At 38.5% G+C, this 25,753-nt stretch overlaps 1 protein-coding gene across 4 annotated transcripts in view; it reads right to left on the bottom strand.

Annotated features, from left to right (window-relative positions):
- The window catches only part of mtss1lb (MTSS I-BAR domain containing 2b), a 70,679-nt gene extending 45,362 nt beyond the window's left edge, over positions 1–25,317 (bottom strand). The window contains exons 1-3 of one of the 4 annotated variants that reach the window (XM_079866047.1): positions 24,702–25,317; positions 7,198–7,259; positions 7,014–7,087 (exon numbers count right to left, since the gene is read on the bottom strand). In XM_079866047.1, coding sequence (XP_079722173.1) covers positions 7,014–7,087; positions 7,198–7,259; positions 24,702–24,785 — 220 coding nt within the window. In that variant the 5' untranslated portion in view covers positions 24,786–25,317. The remainder of the gene's footprint in view (positions 1–7,013; positions 7,088–7,197; positions 7,260–24,701) is intronic. The other 3 variants (XM_079866048.1, XM_079866049.1, XM_079866050.1) reach the window with 3 other exon arrangements.
- Between the last annotated feature and the right edge of the window lie 436 nt (positions 25,318–25,753).

The raw sequence follows: 25,753 nt of genomic DNA on the forward strand, positions 1-25,753 counted from the left end.
TCCTGCACCATCAAACCGCCCTGTAGAATTAAAGAGCAGCAGTAATTTTCCTGTAATAAGAGAGTGTTGATGGGGAGCACAAAGCCAGTGATGGTTTGTAAGAAGAGATTCTATCTTCTTGCCTTTTTTAATACCTTTTCTGGCAGCCGTTGCTATCAAACATATATCACAAGGCTGTGTTGTGTCTTTTCACGTTTCTTTTCTAATCACACAAACCCTCTTATGTCCTTAAGCTGACATTATATTAATAAACAGAGCCTGTATTTTCAAGATATTCAAAACACTCTGTCTCTTCAGATAATGCATCCTTTTAATGAGAAAAGAATAAACAGCTCTAAAAGGAGAAGCCATAATAGTGCCTGGCTGTACTGTACTGAAACGGGATCATTCAAGGTCACTGGCTGTCAAAGGCTTGGCTATAGAGAGATAGACTGGCAGACACAGATGGACTTCACTTGATCCTCAGTTATTTAAATGCAGCGTCAGATTATTCTTCCTTGTGACAAAGGAATGTACAGCACATACTTGTATTAGAAATTGGACAGCAATGAATTAAAGGTGAAGGAATTAAAAAATGGTACATTTAGCATTCAGAATTGCACCTGCTCCCCTTCATTTGGTTGACACACACACACATGCTTTACGTTCATGAATTGAGAAAACTAAAGAATGCTATAAATGCTTATTAATCTAAAGATTGCATAAATATAGGACTACATTCATGAATTATTTCATGATTATTTGAAATAGATTTTTTTGTAACATTGTAAGTCTTGACTGTCACTTATGATTGATTTAATGCATAAATATTTTTTTCCCCTGTAATGTCTTTAAAAAAATGTATTTAAAAAATCTTAATGACCTCTAACTTTTGAACAGCAGTGTGTATTTTTAAGCTTTGCTTAAATACCAGTCTAAGTTCTTTAAATGCTTTATTATGTTATGTTACAGTTTTTCTGAATTGCTAAAACACTAAACCCCATTCTCTGAACCAAATTCTCAATAGCCTAAACCAAATTGTCGAATACATCACTCTTTCTGTAAAACATTCAACAAGTTCAGGTAGTGAAACACAAATCTCATGAACTTTTTTTGCAAAACTCAACACATTCTCACTCACTAAAACAACATTTTGCACTTTGATGCACTTTTGTTTCAAAACCCTAAACACAGGTAGGCAAAAGTTAAACACAACTACAACACTGTTGTCATCGTTTACACACAACAACTCAAAATAGTTCACACTTGTTTCTAATGATGTGACCAAACCAACTGTACATAATACAAGTCCGTTCAGAGTGCCAAAACTGACTCAAAATGTTGCACTGATACAATGTTGATACCAACAATGGATGGAAACAATATAAGAGGGAGAGAAGGAAGAGTATGTGTAAAAGAGGTATATAAGGAGGATGAGGATGAGGAGGAGAAACAGCAAGATGTGGAGAATGTTGTCAAGGCTGGATCTGGCTTTAGGGTTTTTCCCTTTGGCTGCAGAGATGTGGACAAAGTCCACAGTGAGTCTGAACCCAACATGAAGACATGATGCTGAAACAGAATCTCTCTCACTGACCTTGATTTTGCAGTTGCACAACTCTTCTGAGTGTACTTTACTGTAACATGCTTTTCATTTAGAGTTTTTTACTGTAACCTTTTTGGCTTTTGCAGTTGGGTCATTATTTTTAAAGTATGCAAGTGCTGAATATACAGACATTCAATACTATACAATAGTCAGTACAATACTTATACTAGTTGTAATTACTATACTTTTTTATGTAATTGCAAAAATTGTTTACTTTGTCACAATATACTTTTTTTCTGTAACTGCATGCTTTAGATTCAGTGTTCTCCATTTTTTTATTTAGTGTTTAATGGATGATCTGGAGTGTTTAAAATATTGACTCTGAAAGCGTTGTCTGATTTTGAGCACAGATAAAATGGTTTTGAGGCAATTGTTTGATTTTTCCAGAAGAGTCAGAGGTTTTTAATGTGGTTTGAAAATTTGGTTTTGTGTTAAAGGTGAGTGGTGGTTTCAAGAAATGTGTTTTAGCAATTCAGAAAAAACTGTCGTCACCTTCCTAAAATAATTGCCTTAGTATTTTTTTTACAAAAATGATTTTTTTTGAAGTCATCTCCTCATGATGCTCGCCACCTCTGGTAAAATCGCCCACATCCTCAGTTGAACAGATCATGCAATTCTACCCCTGTAGTATAATGGCCTATGTCAAGAGTGTGACTAAGGCCGTTTTATTTTGCCTAAGTCAAAAGACAGTGAGACTTAGGCAATTTTACAAGCTTTTCAAGATGGCAGCTGCATCAAGAAGAACGAAAATCCACTCAACCTCAATTATTGGTTCAGTTTTTTGTGTTTTCTGAGAAACCTGAAAAAATGACTTGGGCAATTATTTTAGGAAGGTGACTATAATATTGAATTAACACATCCTGAATGTATCACAATGGATAATGTCCATCGTTGCATTTTTCACCTAGTGGAGTCTTGAAAACTTTAGAAATGCAAAGGTAATGCAATGTGAGCAAGAACAGTTCAGAAAGAATGGGCTAATTATTAAAGCAATTCCATTGCAGTTTTACTAATTGATCATTAATTATTTTTGGAGACCATCTTGGCAGATCATGCTTGTGTTAAGCACAACTGGTCATACTTTGGTGTTTTGTTCTTACACTAAAATGATGGCAAAGGTGCTCCTCTGGTTTCATTACGTATTATTCATGGTACATATACATTTGTGTACCACTTCAAGCAGAATTTACTATCTCTTGTTGATATTATAGAGTGTGCCTTGAAAATCTACACTAGACCCTATCAGAAATAGACGTGTTAAGGCGACTGAGAATGTTCCTCTCAGACTGTTTGGCTGGTGTTTGCTTACACGGCCGTGTGAATGGTAACACCCTGCTGCCTACACCAGTCTACTTAAAACATCTGGGGAAATACTAACCCCCATCACACACACAAACACACTCAGACACACAAACTGATCCTCCAAATAGCTTGCCGGTTGCTGAGCTGGCAGACTTTTTTTTTTTCATGTTCTCTTTGACTGTGAGGGGCAGCCATTTTGCCCCCTGGTGTATGAATCAGATTTATGATGTTCATTATGGTTGCCACTATTCCGCTCATGCAGGCAGGGCAGTAAAACACCACTATGAAGCGCCGGACGAGCCTTCTGCGCCGCGCACACATCTGCAGAACGCCTTTTTTTACGAGCTCCCGTGCCAGGCTTCCAGGACAGACTGTGATCTATCAACATTTATTCCCACCACAGCCAAGAACAGAGTGGGAAAGAGAGTCTCTGTGTGAGAGACTGAGCGCGAGGAGAAAGAGAGAGTGAGAGGCCGAGAGGAAGATCGAGAGGACAAGCCAAAGCACTTATTGTTTTGATTCTGGCTCATGAATTAGGGTTTTCACACACACAGCCAGACTCCCTCCACTGAATCCGTCCATACAGAACAAGATTATTATCTAGGCCTCCCGATGCTGTGTTCTTTTCCCCTGCCACTTATTGTACACATGTGAAAAAGCCAATAACTTGGCTAAAGCCCCGATTTTCCTTAAAGGAGACAGTGTGAGACCATAATAACTTTATCATCATTTAGTCATCTAAAACAGTATGACTTTAGTTATCCAAACCTGTATAACTTTGTGTAACACAAAGGAAGATGTCTTTTGAATGGTTTGTTTGTCTGAACAATTTAACTTAAAGGGGTCCAAAACAACACTGGACCCCAGCGGCTTTCACTGTGTGCACACAAAAAAAAAACTTTTTTAAAATATATTTTTTAGGTTCCACATAAGTTTTAGAAAGACATAAGGGTGAGTAAATGATGACAGAATTTTCATTTCAGGGTGACCTATCCCTTCAAGTAATTTTATAGCCAATGTGAGAACACAAGAAAAAGTGCTGGTGATGAAGAGAGTTAGCTAGACTCAATCTCAGCAGGAGAAGAGGAGGATGAGCTGAAGGAAGAAGAACAGTAAAGAAAGTAAATGAGAAGCAGATTATAGGCAGTTAGTGGCAGGAAGCATCAGTTTCCTCCCTCACTATAGCGGCGGACCCCCATTGAGAGGATGAAGGCCTGGAGTGTGTTTGTGTGTGTGTGTTCGGTTGTGTTTGTGTGTTTGCTTCCGTTTCGTTGCGGTTCACTGCCATCCCCTCCTTCATTGCTTCGTGGCAGTCTGTGGCACTGTGATGGGGAGGGGGTGCAACTTGTCCCAAACATAAACCTTACCAGCTAAACATGAATATGGAATTCATTGGAAAAATGTGCTTGTGGCAACATTTCTGCAAAATAATTTTACATTGCTTTTTACACTTTTTTGTGTGATGCAAAGTGAAATGTCTAGTGAGCGGCACTAAAAGCACTGTCAGCTTTATCTGAAATAGATGAACGTGAATCTGGCAACATTTTATTATATTGGTTGTTGTGTATATCGTGGCAGTTTAGAAATTAAATGTCTGGTGAGTGTCACTAAAAGTTTAATGCTCTATTGTGCTTGAAAATAACGTACCACCTTCACTAAACCCTACCCTAAACCTAACCAACAGAGTTAACAAAAGCAAAGGTGAGATAAAAATGAATTGGTTCTTTGAGCTCTTTTCTCATGATTTGTGTTTCACGGGACTCGTACCTGAGTGCACCGCATCATAAGTGCAATGCTGTACCAGGTGAACTACTGAGAAAGCGTCAGAAAAGCCAGACATATTGAGCTAATTATGTGATGCAAACATCAAAATGCATTAGTTTGCTAATCATGCACTGTGGTAAAAGTGTTTTGAGGTCATAAAACAGTATTGTACAAGAACCATGTGAAATTTCAGCTGGAACCTACACTGAATTGCATGTATAGGTTTGTTTTTGGGATTTTACAAAATGTAGAGACACTTTTTTTCCAATAAGCCTGGGTTGTAAATATGAGATGCATTTGTATTCTTTTCAGAGTCAGTTTTGATAATTGACATTTCAAAGTAATAGTTAAATACTAAAAATAATAATAATTCTCAGGGCCCCATTAAGGACCTTTGTGGGTCCCTTCACCCACAACACTCCAGATGGCCCTGCTAGAATGAAACTCCCCAAAAATGAATGCAATGCATACATTATGATACATCCTCCTTTCAGAGTTCATTTGACTTTTATCCTGTCACACGACACACCAACCGTGCCCTCATATTCTCTCCTTTTGTTTCTCTCTCGGTCTTAAAATATTTTTCAGCAGCCCTGTGGTCAACACACTGTCACACATCCATAGACTATGTCTGCTTGCCTCACGCACTCTCTCTCTCTCTCTCTCTCTCTCTCTCTCTCTCTCTCTTTGAAGTGCCAGTGAGGTGTGTCGGAGCTCGGTGGCCATTCTCCTTTTGGCATTCAACAAATTTGACATCAATCAGGTCACATGATCACTGAGCAGTACGTGACCTCTCCTTCCCATAGAGAGACATGTGTCTAAGAGCACTCACCTGTGCCATGAGCTAAACCCTCGGATTATCTAGCCCACTTTTATATACTCCACATCTTCCTAATCCACTTTTATTGGCTGCTAAAATAGAAATATGGTGTTCATATCATTCTGAAATGTGTATCTGTGAAAGCTGTTGTCATCCTTTCAACTACAGTCATTTTAAGTCTATTCTGAGCCAAAGGCTGGATGTGGGCTGATGCATGTCTAAATCACAACAGAGGAAATATCACGCAAAAGCTTGCATATCAAAAAGTGTTAAAGAAGAAACGAGTGATGAGCAGCATAATCCGACCTACATCCAGGACACTAGCTATGTGCTACAAAACTATACTGTCATCAATAAGTTATACAATCTGCAAATTACTGGCATTCTGGTAAGAGCAGTGAGTTACTCAACAGTGAACATGAGAGTTGGCCAAATATAAGATATAAAATAATATATTTAGGTTTAAGCATAAAGAAAAACAACAAAATCCATTTATTCAAGACGAGAAGTTAATATTATTGGAAAATAATACACAGATTTGTGGGTTTGAATTTTGGAGTTTATGAATTTAATTCACAGTTCACACAGAGATATATGAAAGCTTGAGAAAAATGCACATTTTTTAACACTGCATGAGACAAAAGGGCATTTATCTGTAAAAATGTTTGTAATAAAATGCCTCACTTTCTTTTAGCCTTGTTCCTCTGACTATTTAATGCTCCTTTTGTTTATTGTGGTCACTCACTTTCCTTTTGCACCTCAACAGCCTCCATCTGAAGCTTGCGTCACAAGTGGGATTGGATGCGATCCTTGTTGCCTTTATAAGGCATACGGGAAGGCTCCCTCCGTCAGCTCATTAAAAACACAACATGCCCACACGCAACCATAATAACTCAGATCATCATACTCCTTCAAACACAGTCTTTACCTCAGGCAAGCCACGAGACAAGATGAAATGAGAAAATCCCCCAACCAAGAGAAAAAAAGCCCAAAACAGTAATATAATCATAATCAGGCTTGTGGTTTATTTCCAAACAACTTTTTCATCAGTTGATTCCCCTTGAAGATCTCGCCTCTGTCAAATCATTAATAAAGCATCACGCCGTAAATAACCAAAAACACTCTCTACAGCTATGAGCCACGTCTTTCTTCCCTCTCATTCATCCAATATAGTCATCTGTTTATATCTGCCATGTGAAAATACTGTTCAAAACTCACCAGAGATAAAGATGAATAATGCAGTTGTGTTTAATTATTTGCTGATAAAGTTAGTTAAGCTTTTGTCTTACATTCACACAAATACGAACATTAACACAAATACATCCTCACATACTTCATCAGCCAAACGAGCGCATTAAATCTAGAGGGTCTGGCTCTGTACCTTCTATAATCCTTTGTTTTGGACACTCAGTATCTCTCTCTCCAGTAGTGTTTTCTGCTATGCATAACCCTCATAATGGGATATACATACAGAAATCGCACACACATAGTTGGACAGAAATCGCACACACACACACTCTCACACATCCGTAATCGTGCCTATACCTCTTGTGTTGGTTGCCATGTCCGCCACCTTCTGAAAGGCATCCAGAAAGGCCACTGCTGCTAGCACGGTGGTTCTGAAAAGCACAAAACCAATGGGATAAATTGATGACGTTGTCTTTTCTTAGCATTCAATAAAACCTTCTTCACATGACAGGTGCGGATGTGAGCCGGAGACTGAACTTACCGGAGTTGAGAGTGCAGCTTGGTGGCCTTGGCACTGAAGTCTTCCCAGACAGGATATGAACACTGCAAAATAACAAAGACACAAGGCGAGTTATGAGTGCGTCCTTTGTGTAAATATGCGTTCAATGTACAAGGCAGTAAATGTGTCATTTCTGTTTTTCAAGTTCAGTGTGTTCGTACATTAACATTCAAAAGTTCGGGGTCGGTAAGATTTTAACAAGGCTGCAGGTATTTACACAAAATACAATAAGACAGTAATATTATAAAATATCTATTTTAAAATGCAATCCATTCCTCTGATGGCAAAGCTGTATTTTTAGCATCATTACACCAGTCTTCAGTGTCACATGATCCTTCAGAAATAATTCTAATAATTATGTTGATCTCGTGCTCAAGAAACATTTATTGTTATTATAAGTTTTGAAAACAGTTGTGCAGCTTAATATTTTTGTGGAAAACTGTGATCATTTTTTTTCCAGAATTCTTTGACAAATAGAGAGAACAGCCTTTATTTGAAATAAAACACATTTTGTAAATTTATAAATGTATTTATTGTCACTTTTGATCAATTTAATACGTCCTTGAATAAAAGTATTAATTTCATTCGAAACAAAAATTTCATTGTGGCATCCATAATCCTAATAGCAAATGTGTGAAACAAATCAGTATGTGTAAAAATAAAGGTGAATATATTTAATGAAGTCTGTGTATGAATTGCAGCAGGACGTTAGATATAGATAAAACACTGTAGTCATGCGGGCCTTTACATATATAATGTGTGTGTATCTATATGGATATGATAATTTGCAAGGAGCGTTTTGTCCTGGGGCAGGAACAGGAGTGTCGCCTGATGATAAGGGGACGAGCCATGTACATCTCTGCCTAGTTGCCACGGAAACGCAGCAGACGAAGCATTCTGTGTGAAGTCTGCTTTACAACAGGCCACAGGCTAAATGCAATATCACAGTAACCGAGCAGAAACTAACAAGCATGTCGACTAGTACACACAATCTTGTGACTGTCATCCTGAGCTTTAATGGTGTTTTCCTCTCTTGAAATCACTTCAGTAATGATCTTGCTTCAAAAACGGTCAAAATAGCCTTCTAGAACAGTATACTATGAAACTCTCTCCCACTATTTATATTATTATGTCAATTTTGATTCTGTTTTTTCTTATATTAAATTTCTTTCTTGAACTGTCTTCTTGAAATTAATTTTAATATAGCAAGATAGCAAGATAAATTTTGCAACATCACAATAACAAAACATGGTACATGGCATGGTTTTAGGGCATGATATAACTACTTAAAATGATATAATTACTTAAAAAAGCGGTAACCTAAAAAATATGCTACCATTTAAATTAACTGTATTCAGATTAAAGGTGCAGTCTGTAATACTGGCAGCTTGTGGTTGAAATAGGTACTGCAGTCCAAATTCAAAATATCGAAAATCGTGAAGCATCAGTTGCTTATATCGTTGTTACCCCCGCCTCGACGCTCACATGGGTTGCCAGTTTGAGGACACGCAACAGGAACAAGCACAATTGACAATGAAAGCCGAGGAGACTTACACACGCTGTAAGTTGATGAGTTGATTTATATGATTTATTTATATTTATGATTTTTTGAGATTTTTAGATGGATACCGAGGCATTTTAGGTTGGGCAGAATCTGCTATCTCTGACCCAGTTTGTTTGCTGACTGAAATACGCTGTGTTTCCTGCCATCTGGCATCCCGGGGTGACGAAATACTACTGGGTGAACTGGCAGTGGGCGAGATCACACAGACCAAAACAAAAACAGACATTCCAACACGGAAAGCACATTTCAAAGTAAAATAACTGGCTGTAGAAGTGTTTTTCAGAGAAACAAGTATGTGACCTCAGCATGTTTCCTAAATATCAGCAAACATATTGTGGTATTTTATGCTTTAGTAGAGTGAACAAGTTACATACAGCACCTTTAAAAGTGTTATGCAACATTACTGAATCAACCTAAATATGGAAGGTTACACCAACAAAACTAAATTTAGTGGAAAGACAAGGTAGAAATAGTTCTTTAAAGTAACAATTGCAGGTTATTTTTACAGTGTTTTTACAGTGTGATTTCGGAGTTTCATGTAAACAGGAGTGTAGAATATAAGCATGTGAAATTTAGTATGTTTTTTTTTATCATGGAGGACATCAACTCTCAAATTATTAGCAACATTTATGAAGTATCACCTTGTTACTTCAATGTTAAGTATGTTTTTGAGAGATTAAACCCAAGAATCTTCTACTATTATCAATCAGCATGACTCATCAGCAAGTTAGTTTGTGATCTGACAATCATTGTTGCATCTCCACTTCCAGCTCCTTTGAAAGTATCTCCATAAACCGCCCCTGGCCACAGCTGTCTTTGTTAGCATCTTAAGAACGCTGAGTTCAGTTGGGCTTTGAGCAGGGCAGATTCAGACCGCTGTGTGTCAAGGGGTGAAATTAGCCGCACTTCAGAGCATAGCTGGAGGTCAAGATTGTGCTCAGCAACTGGAAGAAGACCCCTCCCCTTCCTCATACACCCACACATTACCCAAATAACCCCTGTGCCATGTCTCACCTTGCCCCACAGTCAAAAAAAGAGAGAACAATTTTAAGATAAAGAGAAAAGAGACTGACACATGAGGACTGGAGCAAAATAGCCTAGAGCGCTGTTCAGAAGGGATTTGTTTCATACATGACATCTGGCTTACTATTCTTAATTCAGGACATTTGTCATTTCATCCACTGAATCGGGCAGAATCGGGATCTCTACTGTTAACTAGGTTTTACAAAATCTATCGCTCTTTATTAATTTAATTGATTTTTTAAAGTGCCCCTATTATGCTTTTTCAAACATTACATTTCATGTAGTGTGTTATAGACACTTTGTGAATGTAAAAGGTGTGCAAAGTTTCAAAGATTAAAGTCCACAATAAATGGAGTTCTTGTCTCTCAAAAGAAAGTAGCGAATCTGAACTGCCTGAAACGAGCCATCAGTAATTCCAGTCTTCCTTCCTATAAGAACCTACGTCTACTTTGACCCGCTTTTAAAAGGCGCTTTCGCATCGGGGAGTTCTAGGAACGTAGTTCTAGGAACTAGCCACCAGGGTGGTTCCCCGAGAACTAATGGTTCCCTTAGGAACATTTTCCTGGTTGCATTCTCATGGTCAGTTGGAACTCTGAAATGACATAAGCCGCGCTCATTGTTGTGACTTTTATTTTGACGGTGCTGAGAACGCCAGCCAGAGCCTGAACAGTGAGCACATAGTGCTCACATTCTCCGTGTTCATTAGTTTACAATCTAACAGTCCTGTCTAATATGTTATTAGATAGAACTGTTATACATAGAAAGTAGACCATATATGAAAAGGCATTGGCGTATGTCGTGTGGTTGATGTCCAGTGTTGCTGACTGAGCTGAAATACATAATCATGTTTTGCTTGGTCCCCTCAAAGTTGTGTTGGATTTTTTCCTTAGCGTAAAGGTTAAGAGGCCCATCTATCACTGTTTTCCATGTTCGTAGAGTTAGTTTGTGGAGTAGAGTATATAGGCTATAATCTGTGTGTGTACACAGCTTTTTTTTTTTTAAATGATGGGTACTGGTGTTTAACGTGCTTTCGGCCAATCAGCGTACATTAACATCACTGGTAGTTTCCAATAGTGCTGGTTTAGACCCAACTCTGAAGTAGGAGCTAAATTAGTTCCTCCAAAAGAAGTTCCTAGAACTAAAATCATTCCTAGTTCCTGCGGCGCGAACACGCCAAAATCCGGGTACTTCCACCAATAGTTCTAGGAACTATGAACAGGTTCCTCCAGTGTGAAAGCCCCTAAACACTAGTTGTAGCTGAGGCCTGAAAGAGTTTGGCTCATGTTGTCAAAATGTCAAGAAGACGCTGTTTTCTGTGCTGCGAAAGCAAATGCACTTTTCATGCACTACCAAGTATGAGGACTTGATATGGTAAAACTAACGTGTGATACTGCGGTAGACATTTTTTAGCTTTAGTTACGGTAGGCTATGTGATGAAGGTGAAAATAAATGAAAAGTATAATTAATATTAGTAGAGTTAATAAATAATATTCCACAATAGCAGATATTTATATTCAGACAAGATAATATTTCTCTGAGGACCTCTGAATTAGCCCCAAAAGTACTGGTTGTATGCAATGAGTCTCATGCGTATTAAAGGAGAACTCCGGTCAATTTTAACATTGAGCTCATTTTTTTGTAAATTTGGAGTGCTGTCAATACAGAGAACAACGACAAAAATCGGTGTTGCCTACACCGAGTTATTCTATTTTTAAAATTTGCACCCTGTTGACTTCAATGGGGCAAGTACTAAACCTGCTTTTAGCCTCTTAACATCCTTGATGTGTCATTACAAGTGCACAGAAAATGTGAGTGATTCCTTCTGAGTGAACACGAGTGAGTCTGACTGCAGTAGATGTGAAAGAAATGTATAAAAATGATGTTATTTAAGCCAGCGCAAATACCTTTGTTTACATCCTGTTTTTCGGTTGAAGTCCAAAGTAGTCGATTGCCGAGTTCACGCGCGTGATCATAGGTATTAAACCTATGCGTGTGAACTCTGCAATCGACTACTTTGGACTTCAACCGAAAAACAGGATGTAAACAGGTATTTGCGCTGGCTTAAATAACATCATTTTTATACATTTCTTTCACATCTACTGCAGTCAGACTCACTCGTGTTCACTCAGAAGGAATCACTCACATTTTCTGTGCACTTGTAATGACACATCAAGGATGTTAAGAGGCTAAAAGCAGGTTTAGTACTTGCCCCATTGAAGTCAACAGGGTGCAAATTTTAAAAATAGAATAACTCGGTGTAGGCAACACCGATTTTTGTCGTTGTTCTCTGTATTGACAGCACTCCAAATGTACAAAAAAATGAGCTCAATGTTAAAATTGACCGGAGTTCTCCTTTAATGAATCCGTTGCGAAAAAAATTTCTTCAAAAAAGAGTCTTCAAGCAGGGTGGATGATTTTGTTGTCCTCTCTCTTCTTACACAAGAGGAAAAAGAGAGGAAATATTGGGTCCATCCAATCCTGAGATTGCATAGAGAGGAAGGAGAGTTCCACCTCCTTATCAAGGAGCTGTGGGATTATCCCGAGCGATTCAAAGTTTACTTCAGGATGTCAGTGGCTCAGTTTGATGCTTTGCTAGCGATACTGGAGCCACATATTAAAAAGAAGACCACCAATTTCTGTGAACCAAATGATCCTGAACAGTTCTGGATTTTGGCGTTCGCTTGTACGGTGGCTCTGAATTGTCAAAACACCTCTCAAAATGCTTTCTACAGATACGAAAATCCAATCCGAATTTTTTTATGACAGATGAAAGTTTCGGAGGCAGTGTGTAAACGTGATTAACACAGCGTGAGGTCGTATTTATTTTTGAATTTCGGACTCGGTGTGCAAGGACCTTTAGATTTGTGTTTGTTTTAGAAGGGTATTAAAATAAAATGTCAAATCTATCAAATGCACATAAGAGAAAGAAAGAAAGAAAGAAAGAAAGAAAGAAAGAAAGAAAGAAAGAAAGAAAGAAAGAACAGTACAGCGCAGAGGACAGTGGATGAGCGCAGAAGGGCCCAGTCACTGGTGACACTACAAAAGCGGCTGGTACGCTGACAAAGATTGTGAGCGTCTCTCCTTTGATCCAGCATCTCGTCCTGCTTGTTTGATGTCTGCTAATTTGCTCTGAAATCTGAACACGTTACTCCAGAGGGGACCCCTGCACTGTTTGAAGTGCTCTAATCTGCAGCACGGGACAGAGGTTCATCATCTTCGGGGGCTTGTGGGAGAGTGATAAGGCACAAGACCCACCCCCCTCATCCATCTCCAGACATTAGCATATTCATAGGCTAATCCAATAGCAGGGCAGCACTGTGTCCAATTATGCAAATACTGTTAGCTGGCTCATTTTTACTAAAGTCATTTCACATCTTTCTATCCCTGTCTTTATTCAGTCTCTTTCTGGACTTGCCAAGTGATCCACAAACAATTGGGTAAGTACCTCTCCCCACCATTTTAGATAAAGCATGCTCAGATGAGCCCTGTAAAGGAAGCAGGGTATTTTCTGTTTTACCAAACCGAGTGGAAAAAAACGGCACTAAAGGTGAATTTTAATAAGGCCAAAAAACAGCCAGAATTCTGGCAGATGATAAAAGCTAAAGCCATTTCATGCACTCCATCAGCAACAGCACAATATAGTGATACTACTAAATCTGCCAACATTACCACAGCAGGCAGCTGCTGGATTTGGGTCAATGACAATTAAGAGAAAAATCTAAAAAAATAAATAAATAAACCTGAATGCATGTGCCATGTACCTAACTGTATAAAATTGAAAAATTTACATTTTTGTCAAATAAGAGTAGTATGAATTAAATTGAAAGTATTTTGAACAATTTAACAGATCTGGGGGGGGGGGGGGGGGGGGAGTGTCACACCTCCCAAACCACCATGATTGTGCTTAATAATGTTGATTTAATTAAAATATCTCTGGACCAGGAATGTGTTTCCCAAAAGCATTGTGAGCCTAAGTAGATCGTAGAGCCATTGCCACCCACCAATGGTCTCTACAATCAACATAACTCACAATGCTTTTGAGAAACGTGTCCCAGGTCCAGAGATACTTTAATTAAATCAACATGATTAAAAATCTCTGAGAATCATATGGTGCAACCGCAGACGCACACATGAACACATGTATTGATCAGCCACTGCATTGTTTACTCTCTTTGGCCTTAAATACTTTCTGTCAGCCATCATCCCAGGTTCTGTTGTAGAGGTGTACAGGGCAAACAAACCATGTGCCTTGATAATGTGAGGAGGATTCAATTCAATTGATTATGATGATGGCGCTTGTTAAGGTCAGCGTAACTTGTTCAGAGAAATACTCCTTGCTCAATTTGAGCTCCATCATTGTCAATGATCCTTAAGCAAATGATTCCTAAACTTCAGAAGTACAGTATGTCTGCTATGTAATTCCTATAAAAGTGACATATGCAACTAAAAGAGGCAGTCTAGCTCCATAGATGTCTATGAAATCACCAGAGAAGACTGATTTTGCTGCTATTGATCTGGCTTAACAAAGGAAGCCCTCTCTGGCATTATTCTTGCTAATGGAATCCCACGAGGAGCCACTGCCTCAGATCTTAAAGACACATTCTGTCAAAGTTCAAATGACTCATTTTCATTTATGATCCTAAAATGAATAGCTCACTGCTGCCTTCATTTCTCTTTTCTTCCCCACTGCTTTCGCTAGTGATTGCGGAAGACAAAGGCAGAGCTGCATTAGACTAATTCTATTTCTACAACTGAATCAATTCAAATGCTCAAACAAAGGCCCGAGCCATTAAACAATAATGGATTTTTTATTTCATAATTCATACACTTATCTAGAGTATCACTTTTGCAACCGAATTCTATTGTCAGCCTTTTCTTACTATGTCCAAGCTGAAGTATTAGTATAGTTGTTCTGTATAGCCACTTTTCCACGGTCGGGCCAAACCGTTGTCTTTGCTTAACAGTTCCATTCCATACCGATCCGGGCCAGCCGGTACGGATATGGTTCCCTTTCCACTGTAGGGCTGACAACCGCTGCTCATTGGAATGTATTACAAAAGCTTCATTCCTTGCATTGGTAACGCAAGATTATAAAACGGATAGTTCCGGTCCTTGATTCTGATTGGTTGAGCCGCGTTCGAAGCTGTTGTAAATTACTCAACAAACATACACCTGTGACCGCATTACATTAGTATTACTGCGCAACTGCCGTTTGTGATTCTTTGTTTCTGCATGTGTTGCTTGGCAACCTCTTTGGAACTACATTGCTTGGCAGAGGAATAAATGTGTTATAACGTTATATTTTTTGTTGCTGGTGTTTATTTTATGAATGAAATAGGTCCTGACTCTCTGTGGTCATTAAAAATCCCAAATTCGCCCCTTGGCCTCTGTCCATAATGGCCTCCAAATCATCCCCATATACAGTATACTGAATGGCTTCATCGTTGTCCCCTCTCCACCAGTAAGCTGATGTGTGGTGGGCGTTCTGGCGCAATATGGCTGCCGTCGTATCATCCAGGTGGATGCTGTATATTGGTGGTGGTTGAGGAGATTCGCCCTTCCATGTAAAGAGCTTTGAGTACCCAGAAAAGCGCTATATAAATGTAACGAATTATCAATTATTAATAAAGTAAATATTAAAATGAAAAAAAAAAAAAAAACGCTTAAAAAACCTTATGAGCTCAAGTGAGGTGGATACATTTTTTGTGTATATGATGTAGGCCTATGATGTAGGATAAAAGAGCCATGGTGGCTTCCCAATTGCAGCAACTTAAATTTTTATTACAAATATATTGTGCCAATTTCTCAGGAAGTGACGATTTTGTTCTCTTGAACACATGGGATGGAGACAATGCTTTATTTGCAAATGTTTTATGCGATATTTCAATTTTGCGCATAAGTTAAATTTGCAACTTTAGATGGAAACATAGCTAATGACATCTTACAACAGTGAGAAACTAAAGACTCTTGTTGAGGGCTTCAAAGTCTAAAAATTAGAGACATATAACTATACCCTGTTAACTGTCAGTGTCCCGGTAGAGGGACACTAGGCATGCTTTTTTATTGCCTTTTTCCCAAACACATATTTTAGTAATAATCATAAATTAGGTATCATTTGAAAGCTTAAACACTCAAAGTTCATCTTGTGATATGGACATTGTGTTACCGTGGAAAGGGTACTTAAAATCTGTTTTGTGGGCTCAATTTTTGTGAAATCAACTGGAACACAACTTAGTTAGACATGTGGCTTTAACTGTCTAGCATTTTTAGAGTTAGAATTATTTTGTGCTTTTTTTTTGAAGTGCTTTAACATCTGCAATAATCTGCAGAGTGGCTTCTATAGAAGAGACCAACCTTAGGTCTGTATTTCAAAGCATTCACAAATTACAAAAATTGCAGTTAACAGGTTAATTAAATCAGAGATTCATACTGGGAAGGCTCATATGACTGTAACAAGTGATCCATGAGGACTGGTCCCTGATCAGTAGTTCATTAAAAAGTTCTTAAGAGGGCCTCTGAAATCGTTGTTAATGTTTTCATTAGCACTATGCGAGTTGTGGAGCTTAAATGTAGATGATGAATATTTAACTGTTGTATATTCAAGCATCTATAATACTGTTCCCCGCTATCAATGTTTACGTTGTATTTTTAAAATTATCTCGCTGATACAAATGAATCTAACAGATTAATGTTACACTGCAAAGTTTGCATTAATAATGTTCATGGGGTTAAAAATTTACACAAAATGACATGCTATTAACAGAGTGCCATTTGTTATCATGTTTCTTGAAGACTTTGGAAAATATTCAAGCTTGAATTACACTGGCAGACAAGCAGTTGTCAGATTAAATAGTGAGATTATATGTTTCATAAATTATGAGCAAAAAAGCTTACTTATTCTAACATACTAATACAAACAAATTATGGATGTTTTATTAGATATAGGGGTCTAACAAGATGAGATTTGCTCCATTTGATTTCTTTTTTCCTCAGCTATAACTAATGATGGGTCTGTGATAGAACCTCTGAGACTCTTGATATGCTCTTAATAAAACAATCTCTTCTCTCACCTCCTCCACTTCTACAACGAGCAGATAAAGGGATGAATGGGGGAATGGAGGAATGCACGTATTCGGAGAACAGACATCAAGGGGCTAGTGGAAGCCATGAAATGTGATTGGCTGTTCTGCTTCCGCTGGGCTTCTTTGAAGCGGCACTGATTGGCTTTGTGCCTTTGTGGGCAGAGGACAGAAAGTGCCAGTGTGTTCAAAGCACTCAATACAGTACACAAAAGTATTTGGTGCGAACGAACGAATGAATGTATGAACGAATGAACGAACGAAAGATGGAAGAAAATCATCTCTATTTCTGACATTTACCACAGCCGCCTGAAGGCATGCTCTAATGAATAATGGAAATCACTTAACATGAGCGCTGTGCAAGCTCTTCTTTTCTCTCCCGTCTCTTTCTCTAATATAAATGTGTCTTTCCTTGAACTGCTCATTTTCATTTCCCTTTCCTTCCAATTTGAATCCTTCTCTAATACGCAACCACCAGTAATTTCCATTCTTTTCAGTTTCCTGATAATAACAGAACATACCAACATAAGGATGAGAGCAGTTAGGCACAGACAGAGACTGATTTGAGTGTATATAAACATGTATTTCCTATCTCTTTCTAAGACAACCCACCAACCCAACTCAAATATGTTCTTGTTTTCCTGCCTCAAGTTCAATAAGGGTACTTAGTCTGATTGAAAGCTATATGACAGAAACCACTCAGATGTTGTATATCCTGATGTATGTAATTTAAAAGGAAGGGAGGTTACTGTGATTGACTACCAGTCAGAGAAATGGTGCAACTTTAACGACAGGGTTGTCATCAAGCTGAAAGAACAGGTGCCCTTGTGCACAACAATATCTGTCTATAGCTCTGGCTAGAGCTAGTGAGAAACAAGTAAGTCTATGAAATTCACTTACTTTCCGTTAAAACTGATTTTTTAAACACCAAGGACCAAGTATGATGATGATCCTCTTGTAAAAAATAAAAGCTAAGCAAATATATATATATTTTAAATTTAACACACACACTATATATATATATATATATATATATATATATATATATATATATATATATATATATATATATATATATATATATAAAATCAATAGCCTACATATATAATCAATATATTGAAAACAGCAGTGCTGCTTAGGCTAATATTTTGTGGAAACCGTGACACGTGTCACATATGTGATTGTGGTTTATTGTGACATATTAAAGCTGGTTTCAAGCCCTTTCCAAATCTGTTTCGGCTGATCGCTATTTTCAGGAACGGAATTTTGAGGTAAACAGGTTTAATTAACTGTTACGTCCTGCTAGCGGGACGATTGCCGCTCTTTTTTTTAATTGCCTTTTTTTTCATATTACATGTTTTAGTAATCATCATAGATTAGGTATCATTCAAAAGCTTACGAACTCAAAATTATTTAGGTGAAAACCGTTTTGAAATTGGACGATTGAGAGGCGAGCAAGAACTTTTAAAGTCCAACTGAACTTGACCCTATTTACTTTGTTAGCGCATATTACTAGTCTTGTGTTGAAAAATTAATCCGTGCAAGTTAATACACAGAAAAAAATTGTTTGCCGTCGTAATCTTTAATCAAAGTCTGAAAAGTTACTTCCGGTCTGGAATGGCGTTCCTTCTCTGATGATGTAGGTTTGACGGCTTGGGTTGGGAAACGCTTAACCACTCCCCTCAAACCGTTAGTCTGCTATGAGTGAGAGATGGAGAGGAGGAGCGCTAGAGTAAAACCCTGCCCTCTGTTCAATATTCCGTTGCACTGGGAAATACGTCATAACACTGGAGAAAAGTCGTTTGCAACTTCCGGTTCACGCAGACTTTAAAGGGACTATGTGTAGCTTTTTAGGTATTTTATTATCTAAAATCAATATTTTTATTAATAAATATGCCCTCAATGGTGTACAAATACCTATGCCAATGATCAGACTAATCCTCGTAAGTAATACGGGTAAGTCCACGGAGGCTTCCATGTAGTTCCGCCATCTTGAAAAACTATAATAGCAGAGAGGGACAAAAAGTACTAGGCCAACGCGTTTCCACAACGCGTTTTCGTTCAGAACCAGCGTCACGTGACTGAAGCCAGCAGAAGCGGAGGAGCAGAGCAGAGAGAGGCGCTTGTCACTGCCGCGGCAAGTTTAAAAGGCTGCACTGCACGGTTATTTATACACACCGTTCATTCATACATATGCTGAGTCACAGGATAAGGAGTCCTCGTCGTCGAAAAAGTCCAAAATAGACCATAAAAGGAAATGTGACCAGAGATTACAAAAACAAGGGTTAATGTCGGGATAGCTATTGCAGGAGAAAGCTTTCAAAAGAGATGCTGAAGTTGCCTGCTTTCTTCTCGACGGGTAAGTCAATGTTACGGTCTTAATTACAAGCTTTTTTTTTCATTGCTTGGTTGTGTACTTTATTATATAGACAGTAGAACATTTATAGTTAAAAGTTAAACAGACTCTTTGATGAATAGCAGCTATTGAGTAACGTTAGAGAAGGCTCTGATGATGATGATATCTAACAATGCACGTACTTCAAAAAATATAACGAGTAAAGAAGGCATTACTACTAATTACCATAGTTAATGTTTTTCACAGTCAGTAATTCATACTGTAACATTCTTTTTTTCGTTGTTTCAAGTTTCAGTTTGTTTTAAATAACAAACCTGTTCACCCGAAGAAAAACTCGAAGTGCTATTATAAGACATCCTGTCATAGCTTTTTGGTACATAACGGCTACCGTAGATGCAACGCGCATTTGAAAAAGTGAGGCGCTGGAGAGCATTATTCGTTTGAATGCAAAATACAATTTCACCACTAGATGGGAGAAATTCCTACACAGTGTCCCTTTAAGCGAGCAGCTACTTCAGACTCCGTTGTTCTCTTGTGCTCCGCTCCACATCTCACGATAATCACAACGTTGGATAAAAAATGAAAATAAAAATAAAAAACTTGCGTGCCGTTGTAGTTTACACAAGACTTGCGGGAAATGCGCATTGATATACCTTTATTCTAAATGTAATGTGGTTTATTTTGATAGGTGAACTGTCCTTGTAAATGTAATGTTAAGAGAAGCAGATGATGTGGGCGATTTTTTTTTTTTTTTTGTTGCACCTCCGTTGTGCCTGTTCTTGAGAAAGACACAGTCTTTTCAGCTTGCCACTATAAATCGCTATTTCTGCACTAAACTAGTGAATTTTGCCAAGATATATTCAGAGATGATAGATAAGATGTTATAGAATAATAATTTAATGAAAACCCAATTTTGACAAAAAAACTGACATTCGACCTATTTTTAGACCTTACTGAAAACGTACGTACCAGCGCATATCCGACGGGTTTTCCCAGATCGCATTACACACACACACACACATACATATATACATACATATGCCTATATATATATATATGATTCATTATTCATTAGGGCATGGCTTCAGGCGGCTGTGGTAAATGTCAGAAATAGAGATGATTTTCTTCCATCCTTTCGTTCGTTCATTCATTCATTCGTTCGTCATATAGCATATATATATACTACCAGTCAAAAAAATTTAATAATTAAGATTTTATCAATGCATTAAACATTTTTGAAAGAAGTCTCTTATGCTCACCAAGGCTTTTTTCATTATTATCTAACTTACCCAACCTTTGGAATGTCATGGTTTCCACAAAAAAAAAAAAAAATTCAACATTGATAATAATGTTGAATAAAGAAATGTTTCTTGATCATTCACATTCACAGACCTCCAAGAACCATTGCGGATCTCTGGGGATCCCTGAATCCTGTTTCTGTTCAGAGCCATTTAAATATTTCTAATGTCAAGAATGGGTCTAAAGAGCAGTCTGGGTATATGTGCCTCTCCTGTCCCTTAATTGCCACTGCATTTAAAACCCTCTGTTAACACCCCTGATCCTTTGCCATTAGGCTGCACCATGTGTGAAAGATAGAGCTTTAAAATGAAATGCAGTTTGATACATATTCAGCTGCAGGATCAGCTGAGCTTAAAAGGCAACCCAGATGGGGCTCAAACCCACAATCCTCAGCTCTAAAATCTGATGCCCTACCAAGAGGCCACTGGGCTCATATAACAGTATTCCCAACATCAAAGATCCACGCTTTGAACCTGAGAAGTAAAATGTTCATTTGACACATATTTCAGTGCTTACCCATAATCATCACTCTTTGGGAGATTTTCCTCATGTCAGCAGACATAAGAGATGAGATGAGTTTGACAGTCCAAACAAAGACGCACTGAGTATTCCTGGGAAATTGCCAAGAACACTCCTCCATCCAAAACAAGTTGATTCATCTTTAACAAGCTTAACAAGGGGACAGTGAAAACACATGCTCATTTAGATGGCGCAAACCTGTTGTCTCAGGGCTTTCCCATTAAAAAATAAACAATGAGTGGACATGAGCTGAGTGGTCGTGAGGATTCTCAGCCTCATGGTTTGAATAAAGCAGTAAAGGCCAGTTCACACCCAGAATGATAACTATAATGATAACTATATTAACATACCAAAGCATGATAACATTCTGTCTATTATAAGCATACTGCAGTTATGTCATCTGCAGGTTTAAATGCTCAAGCTTGTTAAAGTCTGGTGGATTCTGATGGCCTGTCAGTGTTTTTATCATTCACCAGCAGGAAAAAATCACTGACTTCAACAATATTGTTCCTTGTCATTGTTATAGTTGTGGTGTTGACTTCCCTGTTTATTCATAGTTATAGTTACCATTATAGTTATCACCTTTGGTGTGAATGGGTCTTAATACAGACAAATAGTTTTTGTCTGTCATACTCACTCATACTGAACTGCTCTGCAAAAGTGAATAAGACAATGATGTTGGTTAACCTAAATTTGGTTATCAGTAAGCCACATTTACAGCTGTTTATTCAACTAGGGCACTTCTGGCAGTGTGGACTCTCTAGTTTGTTTTATTTGTCCACTAATAAACAAATGCATCACAGGAGCTTTGTGTTTCTTTTTTCTCATTTATTTCTGAAAGTAAATCATTGAAATTCCCACTGCAGTGCCATTTCTGCCACATCTAAAATTATATTAGCATTCTGTTGTAGAAATGACAGTGGTGAAAATTACATTTTAAATTTTTTCATAGCTATTTTCATAGCTAGCACCCTATGTCTCTTAAATACACATTACATTATATTTAAATTAAAATTACATGAAATGTTCAATTTTTTTGCACAATTTGACAAAATTTGGCTCAACAAAAAATTTCTGCTGTGAAAAGTGAAATGTACCTTTATATATTTTTTTTTATCACACATCACATGTCGCATTTCATCTCAAGCATTTTCCTTACTGACAATTAATACAAAGTGATCATTCATATTTTTATGATGGGTTTTCATATTTTAAGATTGAAAGTTTGGCTCTGGAACAACAGTAAGAACAGAGCCAACTTGGTTTTAATGTGATATTATAAAACTAAAAGAAAAGATCAAAATCAAATCTAAAAGTAAATTTAGTTTCGTTTTATTTACATTTAAATGTAGTTTTACTAAAAATCAACCCCTGGAATTTAAAAGTGCCAGAAGCCAAAGAAACAGCCCTTTATACCATGATTTCAGGTCCATTTCCAGGCAAACATTCAAAGGATTACTAAAGGCATAGTTCAGATTCAGTAGCCGGGCAGAATGAGATCTAGACCAAGTGTGTGAGTCTATATGAGCGTCTCTACTCTAGGCTGGTATGCACAACTCTGTGTGAGGCACGCGAATGTAAACAGCAGTGATATACAACAGGTCCAGCTGGCAAACAGACAACTGTGTGCTTGTGTCATCATCACGTCTAATGCTGGTGTCCCTCTCGCTTGCTTAGGGCCCTTTCACCTAAAGAAGGGGGGTAAGAATGTGGGTCTAAATATGACAGCCCACTCCACTCCTCAACCCCTTCCATCTCATTTCTCCATCCCCCTCCCTTCAAATCCGATCATCCTCCCCCCATGATCCAGAGCCATACTCATCATAACAACCCTTTTACAACAATGTCCCCCCAAGAGCCAGACACAAAAAACACACATGTACAGCTCTGCATCGAAATCAAACTGATGCTGATTTTAAATTAGAAACAACATTCACATTCCTAAAAGAGCCTTGTATGGCATATTATTCCTTTCTGTTCCTATTTGACAGGAAACAGTAATCATTCACATACACATACAGTGACATTTTCCCCACATGCTAGTTTCCTGCAGATCTTCTGGGTGAAGAAGAGCACTAGTAGAACAGTGAGCTGAATCTATACTTCATTGATTCAGGTGGGGAATTGGGGCCTCTTATTTATTCCAGTACTGTCAGGACCTCAGAGATGAAACAAAGAAGATCCAGCTGACATTCTGGTGATGAGACACATGACAAGTGAGCTGGCATAGCCACAGGCTGCCCACAACCCACTAACAAAGACACGCAAAGGCAGAAGCAGAGAGAAGACAGTGGTAGATTTTCCAAATCTTGGCTCTTGAACAGTAACTTCCTTTTTGTTTCATTACTGAATGAAATGTCTGCACTTTCTTTGAGTAACCAACATAACATTCTTCAACTTTAACAACTCCGCTATATAGTACTTCCCTGCTTTTTCCCATCTCAATATAGCAACATGAGAGACTGGCGAGGACAAACAGCATGTCTGCATTGGATCCACGCGGCAACAAGGTCCAATCACAGAGCGAGTTTGAGCGAGACCAGGAACAGCGCAGCATCTGAATCAACCTACATCTTAAAGGTGAAGCCTGGATCTGGATCTTTAGCACTCGTTCACTACTGTGCCAGACACCGAAATGAGGGGCTCTGAGGCAAACATCATCGACCCACTGTAATGCCACTGTCTGCTCAATAGACAGACATATAGACAGACAGGCATGTTGGCATGATAGCTGACCCATATTTTGCAATCCCCCATTTAATAGCATGGAAGCAAATGGGACCATGAGCATGCTGGTGAAGTAAGAGTTAAATAATGAATGAGAAGAGAATATCTGTGTAAGGAGAGCAGACATCAGATGGGGTGGGTGTGCAGTTTAAAGCTGTTAGATCTAAAGAAAATCACGTCTTTTTGTCAATACAGTAAAACACTGTGAAATTAACAAGCAGGTTGAAAGCGTCTCAAGAGAGAAGTCATGTGGTCGCTATGGGTCTCATCGGCTGTGTTATTGCCAGAACGTCAGAATATAGGCTATTGCATGGAAACGAGTCCCCAAAAACCGGTCAGCATGCATTCAGAACGATTGTGTGTGCTTTTCACGCTGTGGTTAAAATATGAACCCCGATAGAAGATCGATACGGTGCTTTCACGCGAGCGCGGTCGCTCTTTTACGCTACTAGACCCAATGATATGACGGAACGCAAGACGCAACATATCTCACGGTGTGTGAATGGCGCGCGGCCACATATGCTTAATCAGCAGCAGTTGAGTCTGTTTCCCATTGTGTGAGTGAAACCCCCTCCATTTCCTCTCTACATCAGCCGAACCGGCATTAGGGAAAAATGTATCGAGCTGAACGATACACAACATGCCCGTATACGTATGTAAACTGTGCGTGCGTGCGTGCGTGTGTGTATGTCTGCATCTATCTATCTGTCTGTCTTCTTTAATGATAGTGAATGTCATACAGTAGTTCCCCCTGTCATTTTGGTCTAACATAAATAGGCGATTGTTTATTGCATTATGGTTATTTGCTCAAAGTCACTTTCGTGATAACAGGTTTCAGATTTTCACCATCTGCATGCTGGTCACGCTCATGAAGAATTTACGGTTTCATGTGTTTAAAGCGTCGTGTCAAACCTCTCACCTTCATATCATTGACAATCGCCTGGAATAATCCACCAAGAGCCCCGCACTCCTTCTCCACAGACTCCACGTTTATATTATCCATCTTCAGCGAATACAGAGCAAAAAAAAAAAAAAAAAAAAAAAATCCTGGTGTTGAATTACTTCCACAATATCCCGAGGAGACGCGTCTTGAGAGCTAAAAGCAGGAGAGTGTTTGTGGGTGAGAGCTAGATTTCAGCAGAAGCTGTCGGTTTTGCTGCCCAGAGGATTGAGGCAGATGATGGGGAGAGACGAGAGAGATGTGGGGTTAACTCACTCTCTCCTCGGCTCCGGATCTACTCTCCGCGGTTGGAGGAGGTTAGGCTCGTGGATGGCCCCGTAATAGTCACGGTCATCTTCGGACAACGAGGCTTAATCGAGCTGAATGGATGTGAGAAGCGGAGAGTGTGTGTGGAGCGGTGCATCGGTGCGCCACCCGCCCGGCTGAGACTGGTGAGTGAGTGAGTGAACTGAGCAGCAGCGGCGCAGCGCGGCAGGGCCAGTAACTCGATCTATGCGAATCGTATTGGGCAGAACTGTTTCTCTTGTCACATGGAGGCCGAAGGGAGGAGAGATGGGACACAACATACAGACCAAAGCGTGTCATTCGTTCTGTACAGTCTGAATATGAAACTCTGAAAGACAGACATTTCCTAAGGATTAGGATATATAGGCTTCTACAGGCCTATATAAATATGCTATTAAAATTCTGGAAGATACTGAATTATTAATAATGTCTAATTAGGCTATATACAATTATTATATAGTAAATATTTCACGTTATAATAATAATAATAAACATTATTATTATTCATCCTGTTATGTTGCATATTGTGTGTATAATAGATCCAGTTGAGTATGACAAATCAAAGTTTTGGTAATCATTGACTTCCATAATATGGAAATCTTTTTTTATATATTCCACCAAAGAAAGAATGAAATACAGGTTTGAAACAACATGAGGGTGAGTAAATCATGACAGAACTTCCATTTTTTAGTGAACTATTCCTTAAATGAAAAAAAATCTCAGTT

Source organism: Squalius cephalus (assembly GCF_949319135.1).
Source record: "Squalius cephalus genome assembly, chromosome: 3".
NCBI lineage: Eukaryota > Metazoa > Chordata > Actinopteri > Cypriniformes > Leuciscidae > Squalius > Squalius cephalus.